The 18,516-nt window shown below is 29.1% G+C and overlaps 3 protein-coding genes across 3 annotated transcripts; 1 reads left to right on the forward strand and 2 right to left on the reverse strand.

The window, feature by feature from the left end:
* LOC101498170 (uncharacterized) lies at positions 1 to 5,012 on the forward strand. The gene is made up of 5 exons (XM_004516715.3): positions 1 to 327; positions 422 to 466; positions 884 to 1,180; positions 1,750 to 1,919; positions 4,388 to 5,012. The coding sequence occupies exons 1-5, from the start codon at positions 93 to 95 to the stop codon at positions 4,580 to 4,582; spliced, it is 942 nt and encodes a 313-aa protein (XP_004516772.1). The 5' UTR covers positions 1 to 92; the 3' UTR covers positions 4,583 to 5,012.
* Positions 5,013 to 6,577: 1,565 nt separating this feature from the next.
* LOC101497856 (uncharacterized) lies at positions 6,578 to 12,311 on the reverse strand. Its single transcript, XM_004516714.4, has 9 exons — positions 11,925 to 12,311; positions 11,240 to 11,286; positions 11,047 to 11,149; positions 10,705 to 10,791; positions 10,346 to 10,429; positions 9,586 to 9,639; positions 8,148 to 8,228; positions 6,921 to 6,966; positions 6,578 to 6,788 (listed from the first exon to the last, which is right to left on the reverse strand). Exons 1-9 carry the CDS (start codon positions 12,204 to 12,206, stop codon positions 6,724 to 6,726), a joined length of 849 nt encoding a protein of 282 aa, XP_004516771.1. The 5' UTR covers positions 12,207 to 12,311; the 3' UTR covers positions 6,578 to 6,723.
* A 1,612-nt stretch (positions 12,312 to 13,923) lies between these two features.
* Positions 13,924 to 18,516, reverse strand: LOC101497520 (uncharacterized). Its single transcript, XM_004516713.4, has 11 exons — positions 18,235 to 18,516; positions 17,565 to 17,662; positions 17,247 to 17,333; positions 16,982 to 17,147; positions 16,349 to 16,831; positions 15,710 to 15,852; positions 15,397 to 15,594; positions 15,148 to 15,238; positions 14,885 to 15,050; positions 14,407 to 14,517; positions 13,924 to 14,315 (listed from the first exon to the last, which is right to left on the reverse strand). Exons 1-11 carry the CDS (start codon positions 18,382 to 18,384, stop codon positions 14,206 to 14,208), a joined length of 1,803 nt encoding a protein of 600 aa, XP_004516770.1. The 5' UTR covers positions 18,385 to 18,516; the 3' UTR covers positions 13,924 to 14,205.

Genomic DNA, 18,516 nt, shown 5'->3' on the forward strand with positions numbered 1-18,516 from the left:
CCCTATTTTTTGATTTTGTCACATAGCTACCACCCACTTGGCAAAATATGAGTATATAAACCTTTGAGTTTTATAAAAGTTCTCAATAATTCATGGGCTCTACATTGGAAATGCAACCATCTCATAATAATTCAATGAAACAAGATGATAATTCAGAATTCAATTTAACAGAATGGGGAATGAAAGGAAGAATCATAAGTAGAGAGAATACAAAATCAAGAAGATATTCAGCATCAATTATAAGAAGCTTTAGAGAAGACACAAAATCTTTTAGATCAAACATAACAATTTCTAGCACTGCTTCTTCACCTGGATACACATTGAAAGGTACATTAATTTCATTTTCACTTCAATTCAAAAAATTCATAATTTTTTTTTCACGTCAAATTTTCACTAATAAAAATTTCAAATTTTGTTGCAGATGAAATTGATCCTTCAACATATTCTTTCACAACTGCTCTTAAAGGTATTGAAGAATTAACCACTTTGATAATTATTATTTTTGTGTTTTAAACTTTCTCTTTCTTAGAAAAGAAAAACGGTTTTGATATTTTATAATTCACTCGGAAAATAAGTAAAGTTTGGTTGTTAGTATAATAACTTAGTTTCTCCTGAACGATCCTCCTTTTTACTTAAACTTATTTATCACTTTGATGTTAATTAACATAAAGAATTTATAAACTTGAGTCTCAACTCTCCGATTCCCGAGGAAGATAATCCGAAGTTCAATAAATAAAATCTGATCAATCATTGTCTCTATCATAATTTAAATTCGATTTTTCTGAATAATTCCCTTTTTACTGAAACTCATTAACTATTTTGATAATTAGCATAAAGGATTTATAAACTTTGTAATATAAATTAAATTTTATTTTTTTTTCAGCATTGCAAGCAAGATCAATTTATAAAAGTTGGGAGTGTTTATCACCAGATGGATTTGCTTTGAATTCAAAATGGAATGAAGCAGAAAAATATATATGCAATCCTCTTTCAGGGGAAGTACCAATGGAATGTTTATCTGCAAAAACACTTAGTGGAAGATTATTTCAAAACTCAACAACAAATAGAATCACCATGTCAGCTCCTTTAGTCTTTTCATCAAGACAAATTCAAACTAAGACAATGGCTTCAACTTATAGTTTCACAAAAGAAGATGTAGCTCTTCAATTTCATAGTCCAGGTTCACAATCAATTACTTATTGACATTGTTCTTCTTCTATATATATCATCACTTACTTTAAGTCATTTAACAATTCTACTTTTTATTTATATATATAAATATATTACTCCTTTCTTTCTTTTTAAGTGACTTCTTTAAGAACTTTTTTTTTTAACATTTTCAAAGTTTAAAATAATATTAACAATTGTTTTGTCAAAATTATGTCTAACTGTTTATCGTAGAAAAATAAACAAATAAATTGAGATAAAAAAAAATATAATAAAAAAGGAACGGAGATAATAGTAAACTAGTGATATATATTCGTTTATAAGTATTCTTTAATGTATCTAATGTATATACCTTATTCTTTTTATATATAGTTTAAATACATGTTTTATTTGATACTGAATTTTGTAAAATCACGTAACAATGTGATTTTGCTGAAACTTCAAAGTATAACTTTGTTAAAATCACGATGACATATTGTAATTCTGTCATAATGACCAAATCATTTAACAATTACATTATGAATCTCGTGATTAGTATTCCTTCGACGTCTCTAAGATCACTATGTTTTGATCTTTATGTAGAAATGAAAAAGGAGGGAATGACAAGAGATGCATGTACTCAAAGTACACTTCCTTTTCTTAATTCAATCAATAATAGCACTATTTTAACTCCATCCATCATAGAGATGACAACAAAGCTATCTGAAGACTCAACAAATTCAGATGACACTAAAACTAAATCTGATGAAGAGGTAAGTGCTAGACTTTTCTTTCTCTTAATTCATTTCTCAAATTTGTTGATTAGAGTATAATATATTTTAGCTTCATATTCATTTTTCATTGGTCCTTAAACTATGAAAGCCACTAACTTTGTAAGTAATGAATGATATTCATTGAATAGAAAAATACTAACACATAAGAAAATGCTAATTTTGGAATGTGGTTATGTTTTCCCCCCTCCTTTGTAATTTTAATTATCAAGTTCCAACAAATGTATTGTACTTATTAAACTCATGAGTCTAAACATGAAAGAGATTAGACTAACATAACATTGACCTTTTTTATTTTATTTTAAAGGTGGTTATCTTTTTTTTACACATGATAAAATTAAGAAAACAAGAGTAAAAGTTATTTTTTATATTATGTTTTGGTTATAAAATGTCCTAAAAATAATTAATTGTAAGTGATAAAAAAATCGGTTGAGTGGCTATAAGTTGTATCATTCCCTTTAAGAATAACAAAAAAAACAAAACTAAATACCAAAGAGATCTAGGTAGTCTCCAATTAAGATCACATTTTTTTATTCATAATCTAGGTAGTGATATATGCAGTTCACTTAAGAGAGTTTGATATATAAATCGTCTGATCGATTTTAATTGAATGATTTAAATAACGTAAAAAAAAATACAAATGCATACAAAAAAAGCTTTACTTTTTAATATTTCATAAATTATTATGATTCAAACCACAAGAAAGGAGAAAAGAACAAAAATTTAAAGTAGAAGAATATTTTTTTAATTTTAATATAAATTTTAATTTTATAATTTAAAATATCAAATTTGAATCTTCGTGTAATCTCAATTGAATGACGAGCTATATCTCCAAGTGTATGAGTGTAGGAAATCCTTAAGTACATAGAATTGGAGTCCATGTATTCCAAGATAAGATCAAATCTAGTAGCCATATAAACTTCATTGTGAAAATTGTGGGGCATAGGGAGCAAGTATTAGATATATTGGTCCCAATCTCTGTTTCATGTGCACATGCCACTCTAGTTTTGGTCCCTTCGTACTTTCCCCAAGTTGTTTACTGTCTACACGTACACCTACCAACATATCTATTTGAGAAGTACTTTTATTTATTTATTTATTTAATCAAGAAAAAATCTTTGAATTTTAATTATGATTATAAACAAAAATTAATTATTATGTATTATTTCATGGTATTATTCGTAATATATCATCCATTTATTTCAGAAATATTTAATGACTTTAGTTAAACATTTGATATTGAAAAATAATAATTTAGTAAATTTGATTTGTGTTTTACATAAAATTTAGAAAAATAATTGTCCTTGACTATTTTTCTTAATGATTGTCAAAGTAGTTTGTTTTCTTCTTATAATAGTGATCGGAGAGAGTATACATGAAGAATGATCAAATTTTATTTGAAGAGTTATACCAATTTAATAATATGACATCGAATAAATATTTTTTAAATCAACCGTTAGATTTAAAACTACTACTATATATAAATTATATCTATAAATAGTGACATTAATTTAAAATTATTTATTATGTCATCAACATGTGTCAACATTAAAATTATAAACAATTATACCATTGTTAATCTAAATATATTATGATGACATTAACTTTCAATCTATCGGTAGATTTAAAAAAAAAAAATATTATCCAACACCATGTTATTCAAAGAGTATAACTTTTCTGGTGTAATTTGATATATGTTGTATATATAAACATCTTTTCAATTCTTTGATCCTCCTACAAATATCAAAAAAAATACATATTATACATATTTTCCTAAACCATGAGATTGAGACACATTACTCGGGTCACAATACATCGACTTAATTGTAGTTTTTAATTTCTAAGCATTCGGTTTTTTTTTTTATCCATTTATAAAATTTATTCTCTTTTTTTGAAAATAAATGTTTTCTTTGTCTCCCTAAGTTTCTTTAATTCAATAGTGATGATTTGATAAATTTTTATCCACGTAAAACATATCTAAATTTACATGGATGATTTTTCATAAACATATTGTATGCTACTTCAATAAATAAATAAAAAATGAGTCATTACCAATTTTAGATTAAAAAATCTTATTAAGACTAAAACATTGAAATTTAAAAAAAAAGAATTAATGTTTGGTATGAATAAAAATCTAGAGATTAAAATTACAATCAAGTGCATATTATTAATTTTCGTTATGTGACGAGTTTGTCCATGTTTTATAAATAATTTCTTCATATGGTATAACTCAAAATATGATCAGATGTTTTGTGTAATACAAAGTTGACATATTTAATAAATTCAACTAACCAGTTAAAAAAATATTCCCTTAACAAACAACAAGATGACATAATAATTGATTAGCATTTCCTATTTCAGCAACATGAAACGATTATTAAAGAGTTTGTGAAGTACTATAAGATACCAAATATATATAACATTGATGTGAGGTACAAATACATGTGCAGGTGGAAGTAAAGGATAAAGAAACATGGGAGACAACAAAAGAATCAATGAGAGGAATTCATGAATATAAGAAGAAAGATGAACAACTTTGCAAGCAAGGTGGTTGCTTTTCATGGATAAAGAAGAAAAAAACGAGAGAAAAAGAGAGACAAAGAAGGAACAATATAATATTTCTTAATAATTTTAATGTTTGCTAAAGAAGAATTTTAAAAATAATTATATAAAATGATGAGAGAATTTAAATTTCGAGGAGTAAGAAGTGGTGACTACATAAAATTGAGGTCGTTGGATTAAAATATGTAGTTTAAATTTCAGTTTTGATATTTTATATTAAACAAAATAAAAAAATTATCTTAAAATTTAAACCGTTCGATCTTCGATATTTAATCAAATAATTTCAAAATATAATAAATGTTAATTACATGGAATGAGAACACACTTAACTATTTTCACGATGAGAGAGAGAGGAGAATATCTTTTTTCTTATACTTTCTTTAGATATTTTAGAGTGCATTAATTGATACTCAAAATACAAAAATTTAAAACAATTGCAAGTGTGTCGGTATACTTGTGCTACATTTTTATGTTCCTATTATGTAATTTAATGGTCAATGATGTTATGTTCTATTCTTGTCTTTTTTTTCTGTGGAAAATAACAAACAGAAATATTATGAGTTTTATGTATAAAAAAATTATCAAGTAATCAGATTGATTACATGATTATGTATAATTTTTGTAACAAATACAAAAACTCAACAGTTAAAATTTTAAAAATCAAGCAAACATATACTTATAGCTAATTTTATTTCACCTAAAATATTTACATTCTCATTTTAAAAGTTTAACAGTTTTGAGAGCTTATAAAAAAAATGTGAAAGTTTTGAAAACATAAATTATGAGAATGTAAAAGTTGAAAGTAATAGAAAGTGGTGGCCCACGCTCAAAGATGGTCCCGGCCCAGCAAGTACTAATGGTGTGAAAGGGAGTTTCATTGATTCATCTTTCGGTGTAGGTAGCAAAACAGAATTTTACCTTTGGAAATAGAAGTTCTCAAGCCCATTACTGAAGGCAGGCAGTCTGTCGATGATGGGCCGGCCTCATGCTTAGTTTCATGAATGGGTCAAATGAAGATTCTACCCTACACCTAAACCTGCCACTATCAAAACACATGAAAAAATGATTTTATTATTTTAACTATTTATAATAAATTTTAAAATTGATAGTTTCGGAAGTTTTAAATTTTTGAAGTATTTCGAAAAATTTAAACAGTTTCAAAAATTTTCAAAAATTTGGAAAATTTTAAAAATTTCTAAATCTAGAAAGTTTCAAAAGTTTTAAAATCTGAAAAATTTCGAATGTTTTCAAATATGCAAAGTTTCAAAAAAAATTATATTTCAAAAGTTTTGAATTGTTTAAAAGTTTCGAAAATTCTAAAATTTTCTATTTTGAAATTTTATAGATAGTTAGAAAAACAAAATTATATTTTTACTTTGAGCGAAAGTGATAAGTTTAAAAATAAAGTTGCAAAGTAGAATCATCTAACTAAAGAAAGGAGAGAAATCTACTCCTCCATAGGAATGGGCCAAAATTTAAAAAAATTTAGTTCATTTTTTTTTAATAAAATAAAAACAAATAATAATTGTCTCACCTCTACCATCTTTATTAGTGTATAAGAAAACTTAACCCTTTAGTTTTTCAAAATATATGTTTTTTGAGACATTTCAACAATGTGTTTTTCAAAAAAAGTTTAATGTATTGAAAAACTTTCATATAATTTTTTTTTATATTCACCATTTTTTGAAAAAAAAAAAAGTATAAAATAGTATTTTTTTTCAGTAAAAGATAAGGTAGGAGTACAAAAGTTGGGACTATTAGATAAAATTTTCTCAAAATTATACCAGTACTCCAACAAATCTCGACAAATTACATAAATTATCCTTTATCATTATAAAAAAGAAAAAATTCAAAACAAATTATGTCTAGAAAGAATTTGTTTTCCAAAACACTCAAACTGAATAGGTTGACAGAGTTTAATATGTCGCAAAAAATCTGTATGCCAAGCAAATTTTAGCTTATTAATTTTTAGTATATATCAAATGTAAAACAACTAAAATTAAGTGATCCTCATTGGCTAGACTCTTCCTTTTCAATTGCTTTTCTCTTACTTTCAATCTATATCAAAATCTAATACATGACAAAATAATCTATATACCTTTGAGTTTAATGCATGACAATAATTTATACCTTTGAATTTTTATACATATTTAACATAGGACCTAAGTCCTTTAATTAACTAAATCAAGCAACATGGAAGAGGAAAATAAAATGGTCAAGAATTTCATGATGTTTTGGGGTCTGTATTTGAGATGAGTCGAATCTCGTATAAATCTTTTTCACCCTTACCTGTTGTACAATATTATGTCAGAATGCATTTATTCATTCATTTTCATAAATTCATACACATTTTGTGCCTTTTAATTCTCAAGAATAAGAAATTTGGATTATATAAGCATAGTTGTTTAAATTTATACTCACCAACTTCCGCTGTAATTCCAGGGCCAAAGAATGAAGCAAATTTAGCCTGTAACACAAAAGAGAAGTTGAGAAATAATTAGCACCTCTATCTTTGCTAATTAAAAACTTCAGAGGATCTCAGATTTAGAAGAGAATAAGAAATGAATTGATTAAATTCTAGAAGCTGCCCCTGAAGCTTTCCCTTTGTCTATATTGCGGTTACAATAGGACTTACCACCACTAAGCATGTTTAGCAGTAATAAACAGAAAATAACAAATTACAATGCACCTTTATTCAAAAATGATATTTGAGTAAATAATCATTTGGATCCTTGAGTATGTTAGGAAGTGTCACTGTAGTTTCCAAATGTATCAAAAATTGCAAAAACATTCATGAATGTGACTTTTGCTAATCAGTTTGATCTTCAAACGTGTGTTATGTTATTTAGTTTGACGTTTGTTAGTTTGATCTATGAAATTACTAACAAAAGACACATTGAGAGATGTTTTTGAAGTTTCGATACATTTGGAGACTATAATGACCCTCATTTCCATATATATAGACCAAAATGACTGTTTATTCAAAAAATTAATTCCTTCCGACAAAATTATATTTGGACCGTTCTTTTTTCTTAACGGTAAAACAAATAGACTCTATGCTACTAGAACATATTTGATCTCTAGAGAACTGTTTTGTGCAATGTTGGATTTCAGATATCATAGCCATATTATTTTGCACCATGAGTAAATTTTGTAAGTATGCTCAGCTTATTTTGAAATACTTATACTAAAAATATTTGAGAGAACTATTGTGATGAGAGTCGAATGCTTGGGCAACCTAAAATTCATTGTTTTCAGATACTATTGTAACAACACATAACACTTTCAGGCACCAAAGTAAGTGTTCACTCCAACATTCTTACATGAAAGGATTTCAAGAGTAATATAGCTTCTAGCACTTTTCCAAGATCCAAAGGCCGCAAGAATACATCTCATGATTAGGTCTCAACTATTGGTAAAACAAACATACTTCCATCACCTAACTGAGTACTTAATTTAGCGGCTCTTTCCAAAAGACACGAATGCAAATAAAAGCTATTTATTCTGTTATTGCAAAACTAATTCTCGAATTCATAGAAATTTCGTCCATTTAAGAGTCTCACTATACTCATGATTCATAACATGTCATAAAAAATGAATACAAGATCTAGGTGATTATAAATATATTCAAGAACCAAAGTTGAATACCTGTCTCTTTTCGAAATCTGACAACTTCAGAGTCTTGGCCTCGAAAACCAAAACCAAACAGTATTTCCCATCTTGTGCGACCTGAGATAGGCATATATTATAACACATAATCGGCAAGGTAATGACCATAGACTAATCAATAAAAATGGTCTTCTAACTAGTTTACAAGGTATCATCTCAAATATATAGATTGTGGCATCAAGATTATTAAGAGGCAATCATTTCAGAAGTACCGGGGAATCTTTTACAGTGATAGAAAGTAGTACAATCACAAAAACTCGAGAACCGACATGTCTTAGGCCAATTAAGGCAATATTTAGGGGAACTGATCTAATAGAAAGAATAACTAGTGGAGACAAGAGCTTGCGCACACTAACAGCACCAATTCACTATACAGGATATAATAGAAATTTCTTGATTTTTTATGTAAATCATTAAAGAATGAGATGATTAATAGAAAAGATACAAGAACTAAAGTGATGTATTAAAAATGAAATAAAGACATTTTATACTATGTGGACTTCAAATAATCTGAGATGCATGTGAATTGGATTTAAAAAGACTTTTGAGGCAGATCTAAATGAAATAAGTGAACCAACCTAAAAAGAATGCGGCAATACAAAAGGTTTTGTTGCGTATGTTTCATATTTACTGATAAGTGGGCAGTCGCTCGAGCGTACGTCTGACCTTTGGGCTTGGCCCATGCATATGTTGGGTTACAGAAACGAGGGTTAGAAGGTGCAAAGGGCTCTCTGTCCCTTGTGGTACAATTCAGGGGTAAATCGGTAAACTGCACCATGGATTTTAAACTCATGTTGTAATCATTTAACCCTAATCTCAATTAATAGAAGTCACAGTAGATGATATGCTGTTGAAAACATAAGTACACTTGGCTGAACTCTGTAATCAATCAATTGTACTCTTGAGTGTGATTTTTATTTTTTGTCTTTACTTTCAGATCCAGATTTGTTGTTCTAACAAGTAATAAGTATGTAGGTGTACCTCACCTCAGTGTTCAAAGTTGTTAACCTAAAAAATGAGGGCTACAAGAATTTTTCCCCTCTTAAAATGGGTCCACCCAACTCGATTCAAATAGTCGGGTTCCAATGTGACTTCTGACAGATTCCATCAAAAGATAGATCAAATGAAGTTAAAGCCAATAAATCATAAATGTAATTTGATTACATATATAGTAATAGAATGAGAACTAAACTGAAAATATAATATATTTAGAGAGGTTTATAGATAGAGGAATGATTTGTGTATGACAAGAAAGACATGAACTTTTACCATAAATAAATATGCAAATTCTACCATAAACATACAACATTAATTTCTTTTTCTTTATTTCCAAGTGATCTAGCAAATTGTACGAAAAAAATATCCAAAAAGAGAAAATACTACTGATTAATCAATTATGGCGGATTGATGTGCGTACCTCTTCACGAATCATTTGTAGAACAGGTGCACTTCTTCTGGGGATTCCTCCTCCCTGAAATATAAAGCAAGATAAAATGATGTCTGTTAGGACTTAGATTAGTAGAATTAATTAAATATTAGTCAGTTAGTCATGAGGTAGTTAAGACTATTTTGTATAAATAGGGAGCTATGTAGTAAACATTTAGGGTTGTTAAGACTAGTTTGGGATATCTTCGAATATTGTAAACATTTGTTGAATAGAGAATAGTTTCTATTGTGAAGGGGAAACTCTTGGAGGAAAGACTTATTTCTTTTTTCTTAATAAAAGTGTTGTTTCTTTGGAATCCAATTCTTGGGTTCCTAACAATGTCCAAGAATTGGAGAGTATAGTGGCAGCCTAAGTATCTAGCTAATGCAGCAGCTATGAATGAAGATAACAGATAGTACAAGGATTGGAAGACTTTTGCTCTTGTTAACAACCAAATGCATCTTAAATATAGGCTATTGGGTGGAGGCTTGTAAATGGGTTTCAAATGAACCTGAAGTTAATGAGTTTCACTGTTTCAGTGAAGGTCAAATCAATTTGGAGCACCTGACTGAAACAATCTTTGGACAGACTTTACTTATCTCTTGGCAGAACTTCGGATTATCACGACCATTTTCCTCTGGGAACCAAAGGGTTAAGACCCCAAAAAAAAAACTTTGGGTATCATGAAGTTTATTTGAAACACATATAAGAAAAAGAGAACCAATTGTTACTTTTATATGAAATAACATACTTGACCATACTGGAAAATCCGTTTCAATGCCTCTTCTAAATGTTGTTCATCCCCATAGCGATATCTGGTAACATCATTCTTCACCTATAAAAGCACAAAAGAGTCACTTTAAGTAGGCTTGAGTGGTTAGCAGAAAGATTGAATCTATTGGTAATAAACTGAAAATCTTTATGTGATTCTTCTCTTTAATCAAGATTAACCCTTTAATAAGTCAGTACTGTCAAGGAAAACAACATTCAACTAGAGACATTAAAAGACAGAATATTTCTAATTACTAGAAGTGGAAAAGAAGAGAAATCGGTCCCAACATTAAAAAGGCCCAATATGTGCCCAAAAGAATGAGTCTATGATGAGATTACCTGTTTAAGAATAGGAGTTGCACATTTTTCCTGCAATTTGTAAGCATCTGAATATGTGAGGCATGGCACTGGCTTAAGTTCTGCATACTGCAAAAAACACGGTCCAATGAAGCAACCACACAAACATTAGGAAAGGGAATTCCAAACATGACTATATTGCACAATGTTGTTATTTATGCAGCACCGACACTTCAGGTTAACGGCGTGTATGACTCGTGTCAGTGTCTAACACTTGTATGACACTAACACATGATTGTGTCAGTGTCCATGTCTGCCATTTCAAATGTTGCTATCGTGAACTCTATCTTATAACTTGATTCATATTAACAAAAAATTATTCACCTTAAGTGCCATGCCAATAATAGCAAGAGGGAATCCATATGTTAACATTATAGCAGACCATTCAGATCCAGGGAGAATATTAAAGTATGCCCCAAAACCATAGCTGTATATTTGAAACAAAAATAAGAAATTATAAGGTGAAAAATCATAGTTGTATATCAATGAAGAAGGTGGAAAAGAAAACAAAACTCACGACAAGAGTGAGACTCCAAGACTTAGTCCAATCACACCAAATGAAACCTGCAATAATTGAACAATATCCTATGATTAAATAATCCATATCCAACAATTAGTTATAAACAAAACAACACTTGAGTAAGTGTTTAAAGAGGTTGCAAAAATAGTTTATGATAAGTCCATACGCTATTTTCGGCAAACTTAGTAAGCTCATCTGGATTTTGGATAGTTATTTTCTTTTATGGAGATTCTAGATAATTATGAAAACAATTTCACTACATTCTTTGTTTATTGATTATAGAATTATCTTATACATTAGTTCTTATATGATAAATATTCATTCACTACTTATTGAGTAGTTTATCCAAACACACCGTAAGTGTTTATCATGTAAGTATTGAATTGCTAATCAATACGCTATTTCTACAACTAAAGAGAAAAGGAGAGAAATATCTACATAACCTCTCTACATTATATATATAAGCTATTTGGCGAGCTTACAAAAATAACTCCAAAAACAACTTATGGTTGGTTATTTTCAATAAAATTAAATAAGTACAATAAACCCAAATATGTTTTTCCAAACATTCCCTCAACACAATTCACCACAAATTTTAACTATTGTCTTTAAAATATACTAGCTCCGTTCACCACAAATAAATAAATAAATAGGAACAAAATTATTCGAAAAATCGATGTACCTTAGCAAGGGAGAACTCATCATCAGGAACAAGTGTAATGTTATTGTTAGGAACATCAGAAGATTGGGAAGTTGTGGTTGTCGAAGAATCAGCAGCTCTTGTAACGACACTAAATCTATTGGATTTGAAAAAAAGCTTAGCATGAAAACAGGAAATGAATTGAGTTTGAATCGAAACGAGTCGAGACTGAGTTGGATTGGTGAGTTGTGGACGAGTTGAATGGTGGAGAAGAGGAAAACAGTGTAACCGGTGACCGGAGCAGACGGTGGCTCCGCCTGGCATTGCTTTTTCCTTCTTTGAATGTTTTCGGAGAGAAGAAAGAAAAAGAGAATCACACAAAAAGAGAGAAGAGTTTTGTGAAATGAAATGTGGTCGTTGCTCCTCAACCGCCAAATTTTTCTATTACGTGTCACCGTTATCTTCAGATAATCCATTTATTTATTTGTTTTTTAAATTTAAAAATTAACAAGAAATAATACTTTTCTCATCTCTAATTAATTAAAGTGTTTATTTTATGTCTTAATATTTCTAAAAGAATATTTTTATTTTTTATATTTTAAAATAAATTAATAATATTAATAAGAGATATTTTTGAAAAAAAAATTTATTAAATTAAAAGCAAAATTATATTTAAAGATAAATTTATTTTCACTCACTAATTAGAAATATGTAGTACTTATTTTTAAAATTTGAAAATAGTATTGAGTAGGTTTAATCAATAATTCAATAATATTGCATTTCAACACTTATTTATTAATATTATATTTGGTCTTAAATATAAAACACTCTTTTTTTTTATAAGATAATGTGTATTAATTATTTTTTTATAAATTTATCTTTAATTATGTTACATCATTTTTCAATATGTAATAACTATTATAATAAAACTATAAATTAATTTTCTCTTTAAAAGTAAATTAATAAAACAATTTAAATAATCAACAAATTAATACTATAACGAATTTTTTTAATACAATTTATCATGCATAAGTATAACTATTTTATTTAATAGGTATCTATTTTTTTAGCGTTTTTTATTAAGTAAATTAATATCATGTAATACGCTCTTAAAAGTCTTATTTCATAATATTACACCTATGGTTTTGAAAGAGATGATTTTACACCTATCAAGAAAATAAATTAGTATGTTAATTAAATTTATTCATTTTATATAGACATTCAATAAGAATTCAAAATTTTCACACTATCTCACTTTTGTAACTACATTTTATAGTGGTACATGGTAAAATAGAAGATTCTTGGTGTATATCTATTAAACACTTACATACTAATGTTTTAAAATTGTCATTAATCGAATTTTACTTTATACTGAATTTAGTGTTACACTAACATACCGATAAAAAACAATCTACTCTCCAATTTTCGTTCATTCCACCATAGACCCTTTTCTGGTTTCTCTAATGATCAATTTGATTCATCAGTCCACAATTTAGAGTTTATAAAAATCAATCAGAATTGAAAAAAATTAAACTGCAAGGATAAAGCTCCCCCACACCTCTATCTAATACCAAGTTATGACTAACTTATAATTCACGTTTCCATTTAATAACATGAAATAAAGCATGTTTTGAAACTCAACATATGACAACTATATTAGCAATACAAGCTAGATTTATCTTAGAGCTAAATTATGCATAAATTAATATAGAAAATAAGGTAATTGTGACAACAAAAATTATGCAGACCTAACTATGCACCCAGCTCAATTACATGAAACTTGGATATAACTTTACCAGTATTAAGTGTCTTAGCATATGTTTGGAAATTGTATTTTTCACAGCATGACCGTGTAGCAGCATGAAGCTAGCACAGACAGCTTCTAGCCTTTCATTGTGATATTCCCTTTTCACAACGTACTACCAAACAATCCCATTAGTGACAATAGAAATCAAAGTAGAAGGGTTTTCATTCCCAATAACCTGTCCAAAAACAATTCAATTTTGCCAAAACATAGTAAAATAAATCTTGCAAAGATAAAGGATCAAAATTAGTAAAATATATTTTAGCCAAAATTGAATAATTGTGCAAGATACATAAAAAGATGAATAGCAACAGAGGTTGATTGACACATAATACCTCAAATAGTTGGTTAATCCACATCCTTACAATTTGAAATATTACACAAAATAGTAGAAGCCAACTATAAATTGTAACTAATTACATTGAAACCTAATGACTCCCCTATTTCTATTGCCAAAAAATTGGAAGCCAGCTTTGGTAATCAATCTCTCAACAATTATACTGAAGTTAGATTCAATAATCAACCTCTCTTAGAGGAAATATACTTGTTAATCTCATCCTTCTGCTTAGCTTCATAAACCAACCATTTTTCGTCAACTTCAGCTGCATCTTCATCATGTATCTTGACATCTGTATGATGATATCTATTAGTAAACTTGCTAGAGCCTAAATCTTAGTGGTATCATTCACAAAAATTAAGCTAATTCGTTTTGAGAAATACCTTGTAACATGAAAGCATATTCGCCACTATAGCTTTTTAGTTTCCAAAATGTCTTACCACTGCCATCCAAGTATTCTGGTACAATTCTCACCACTTCACAACACTGGTTCCCTATAATTTTGAAACTAAAAATGTCAACCATTACAAATGCAAAAATAAAACACTTGCAAAGCATGTATAAAATAACAATAGCATGTATAAAATGCAATCTTGTAGTTGTGGGAATATAAACATGTATTAAATAACAATAGCATTCAAGATCGACGTACCATGATGCTATTGTAATTACTATTATTCATAATGCTTATATAATGCCAACAGAATTTTGTGCTGTTCTTTACTTGTTAACAATTTAGGTACCATTTTCAATTACACACAACCAAGTAAATATTACTGAGAATCAGATTGAAGAAATATAAGCATGAAGTTGAACTAAAAGTTAGAACCATATGAAAAACTATTAAACATCACAGCATACGTTTAGGAAATGTGCCCTTGGTTTCAACCAACTCAGCATGCGCTTCAGCTGCTTCACTTTTTATTTTTGAAATAAGAGCATTATGTTCTGAAACTGAAAGATCTGCACAATTTGCCATAATTGCTTTGGCCATTTCATCCTGCAACTTCTTCTTAATATTTTTCTCCTATAGATAACATGTAGACAACAATATGAGCAAGATATGACAGTTTGCAGTAGCACCAATCCAGAAACAAAGAACATACCACCTTGTGCCACCTTACCTTTTCTTTAGCAGCAGCAACCTTAGATTTTGCTTCTTTTTTATATTCAACAAATACTTCATTTTGATCATCAATATAACTCCTTAGCTTCCTGAACACATTAAGCAAGTTCCCAACCACTCTTAAACAAGATAAAGACTACTAATGAGAAGACAAGGGAAGAAGATAAAAACAACAAAAAGAAAAGAAAACAATGAAGCAGTAACAAAGTTCTCATAAGAATTTTAGGTTTGAACTTGAAATACTTACGCAGTGCTCAAAGCTTCGTCACAAATGAAATTCAATAGGATGAGTTTTTTAGATAAATCCATTTCATAATATCCACTAATTCCTTTGTTAAGCAAATCTAATGGAAATTCTTTCAATACAATATCTGATTCAGTAATTAAATCCTCCAAAGCTTTTAACCATGATTTTTTTCCGTTGCTTGCAGTTAAGGATGGATACCTACACCAAAATGATACAAAAATAAAGCTCATTCCAAGCATACTATACAAAATAATTCCCTCTCACCCTTCAAAAATGAAATAAATAAATAAAAGGTCAAATGGCATAAACTCACCTAATTCCTGAATCAGATATTATCAAAGTCAACAATTTTATTTGGAACTCAACCACCAAGGTTTTTTCTCCACGGCGCAAAGTTAGCTTACGTATTAAGGCTCGTAAAATTGCTTCACCTTCTCCTTTCTTCATATCAAGAGCCTGATAATACATGGGAACAAATGTGAGAAAACTTGATAAAGCAATTATAAACGGATGCAACTGCATTAAGTGTAAAACAAAATTATGTCTAAAGAATATAACAGTTTAAACATCAATTAAATGAACAGCTGCGAAGTAAATTTTAGGCTTGATGTTTAGATTGTGTAATATGTATAAATGGTGTGTAGTGTCAATTTAATATCATGATTATTGATATGCTATTTAACTCTAATATCCAGAAGTTATATTAGACCCCACTAAATAAAATGGAACTTTTAACAAAACAAAAATTACTTGATGTTTGAATTAACAAACTTGTTTGTGACCATCATTGCATTAAAAGACTTTGCAATAGTCAAAATATTCAGTTGGACAACTACTACATGCAGCAATAAATTGTAATTAAATAAACAACAATTTAAGAGAAGATTCAACATCAAAACAACAAATCGCCATAAATTTAACAACTGTTAAATGTGTCATAACAAAAACATACCTTTCCGAACACTCTACAGAATTCTAAAAATTGCAGTGCATTTCCAACATCTTCAGGTGAAAACTCAATGTCCGATATTTTGGTTATCTCAGAGCCAGTGGGCAAAGGAATTATTTCCACAATATCTTTTGCCACTTGGTTTATAGCACCAGCATTGTCACTATGATCCATCACATCACTGGTTTGGCAAGTCAGAGGACCATCTATCTGACTATGAACCATAGCATGATTTTCCTTTACTTTTGTTTCCATTTCATCATTTGCATTTCTTTTAACTCCTCCATCTGAAACTCCATTACAAAGTTTAGGCTTTTTCAATTTCTTATTTTGTTGACAAGCACCGTCAACACTGCCACCATTAGATATTTCCTTTAACTTTTCCCGCTTCATTTTCTTTGTTTTTCCATTTTCAACCTTTAATCCTTTCTTTTCATCTATGGAATTTTCTTTCCCAAGTTCCCCAAACAGATCCACTGCAAGCTCCTGCAGTACATAACAAATATGAAAATCAACACGTGTTTGGTCCTATCATGATTAGTTTGAATTGCATACATGAAGAGGAGGCACATGAACCATCAAACAAAGGGAACTTGTTGAGTCAACTACAGAACAACGAAGAGAAAATCAGCACACCTTTACCAAAGTAGCTTCATTTGTAGGCAAAACAGCATCCATATTAACCTCATTTGATTCCGAATCTTGAGAAGCCTTATTGTTTAACATTTCTGACACAGACTTAAATCCAGACGCCTTGGCTGTACGAATTAGTAAACCAGTCGGTTGTTGACCTCTTTTCTTCCTACAAAGTTCACTTTTCTTTCAGAACTAACACACAAAATGGTACAAAATGAAAACCCCAACACCAAATTCAAAACACAACATTCAAACCACAACTTACATGCACAAACTACAGTTACAAATGCCTCTGCACTTCGGACACATCCAATCATCCAACCGATCTACTTCTTCTGCCTTCTCCCCATACCTAAATTCAAGACAAAATTCGTCAACATATAAAAAAAAAAAAAAAAAAAAAAAACTCACAGTGAATTAGTCTACCTGTAATAATTCTGAAAATAAAACAAAATTAAAAATAAATAAGGTGAAACAAAAAAAAAAAAAAAAAAAAAAAAAAAAAAAAACTCACAGTGAATTAGTCTACCTGTAATAATTCTGAAAATAAAACAAAATTAAAAATAAATAAGGTGAAACAAACCTGTTTAAAAGGCATTTGTGACAAAATCTAATCGCACAAGGCTTTCCATTTCTAGGATTTTTACATACAGCAGTAAAATCCCTTGTTTTTTGTCGGCACTTCAATGGTGAAAACCAAACAAACTTATTAGCATCAAAATGAACTTCAAAATTAATCGAAATCAAAGAGACAAACACAGTTACAACTCAAGTTAAACCTCAAAACATCAACAAAGAAACTCTTGTTTAAATTCTACTCTCTCTCAACACATGAACACAAAATCTCAGAATAAAAAACACATGAACACAAAATCAGAAGTCAAAGAAAAACAATTTCAAGTCAAATTAAATCTCAAAACATCATCATTTTACAACCCATCAACAAAGATACCCTTGTTCAAATTCTACTCTCTCCACAAATCACCAAATCTCAGAATTAAAAAAAAAAAACACACATGAACAAAAAATCAGAAAAAAAAACACACACACAAATAGTTAATCCTCCAATCATCATCAACATCAACATCCTAACACCCATCATAGAATTTTTTTTATTTTTACTTTTCACATTAACTTAGGGTTTTAAATAAAAGTTACGCAATCACAATTTTTCCAGCTGATAAAATCACAAATTTAAACATCAAAACAAAGAAGGAAAAAAAAAACAAATCGTAGAAGCTAAGAAAATGAACCTGGTGACAAGATTTTCCATTTTCAGAATCATAGATTCTGCTTCCAACAACACGAATTCCACGCGAATTATTACGACTCACTTGCTGTCCACTACCATCAACAACATCAATCTCATTCATTTGTGGTGTAGAAACTAAATCGAGTTCCATTTTGTTACTGAATTTGTTTTGAATTCACAAGAGAAGAAGAAAATTTGGTGTATTCACGAAAATGTTGTGACTATGGTTTTGAGATGAAAATGGAAATGGAAAATGTTGCGATACTTTGAAACACTGAAAATG

This window comes from Cicer arietinum, chromosome 2 (assembly GCF_000331145.2).
Source record: "Cicer arietinum cultivar CDC Frontier isolate Library 1 chromosome 2, Cicar.CDCFrontier_v2.0, whole genome shotgun sequence".
Lineage (NCBI taxonomy): Eukaryota > Viridiplantae > Streptophyta > Magnoliopsida > Fabales > Fabaceae > Cicer > Cicer arietinum.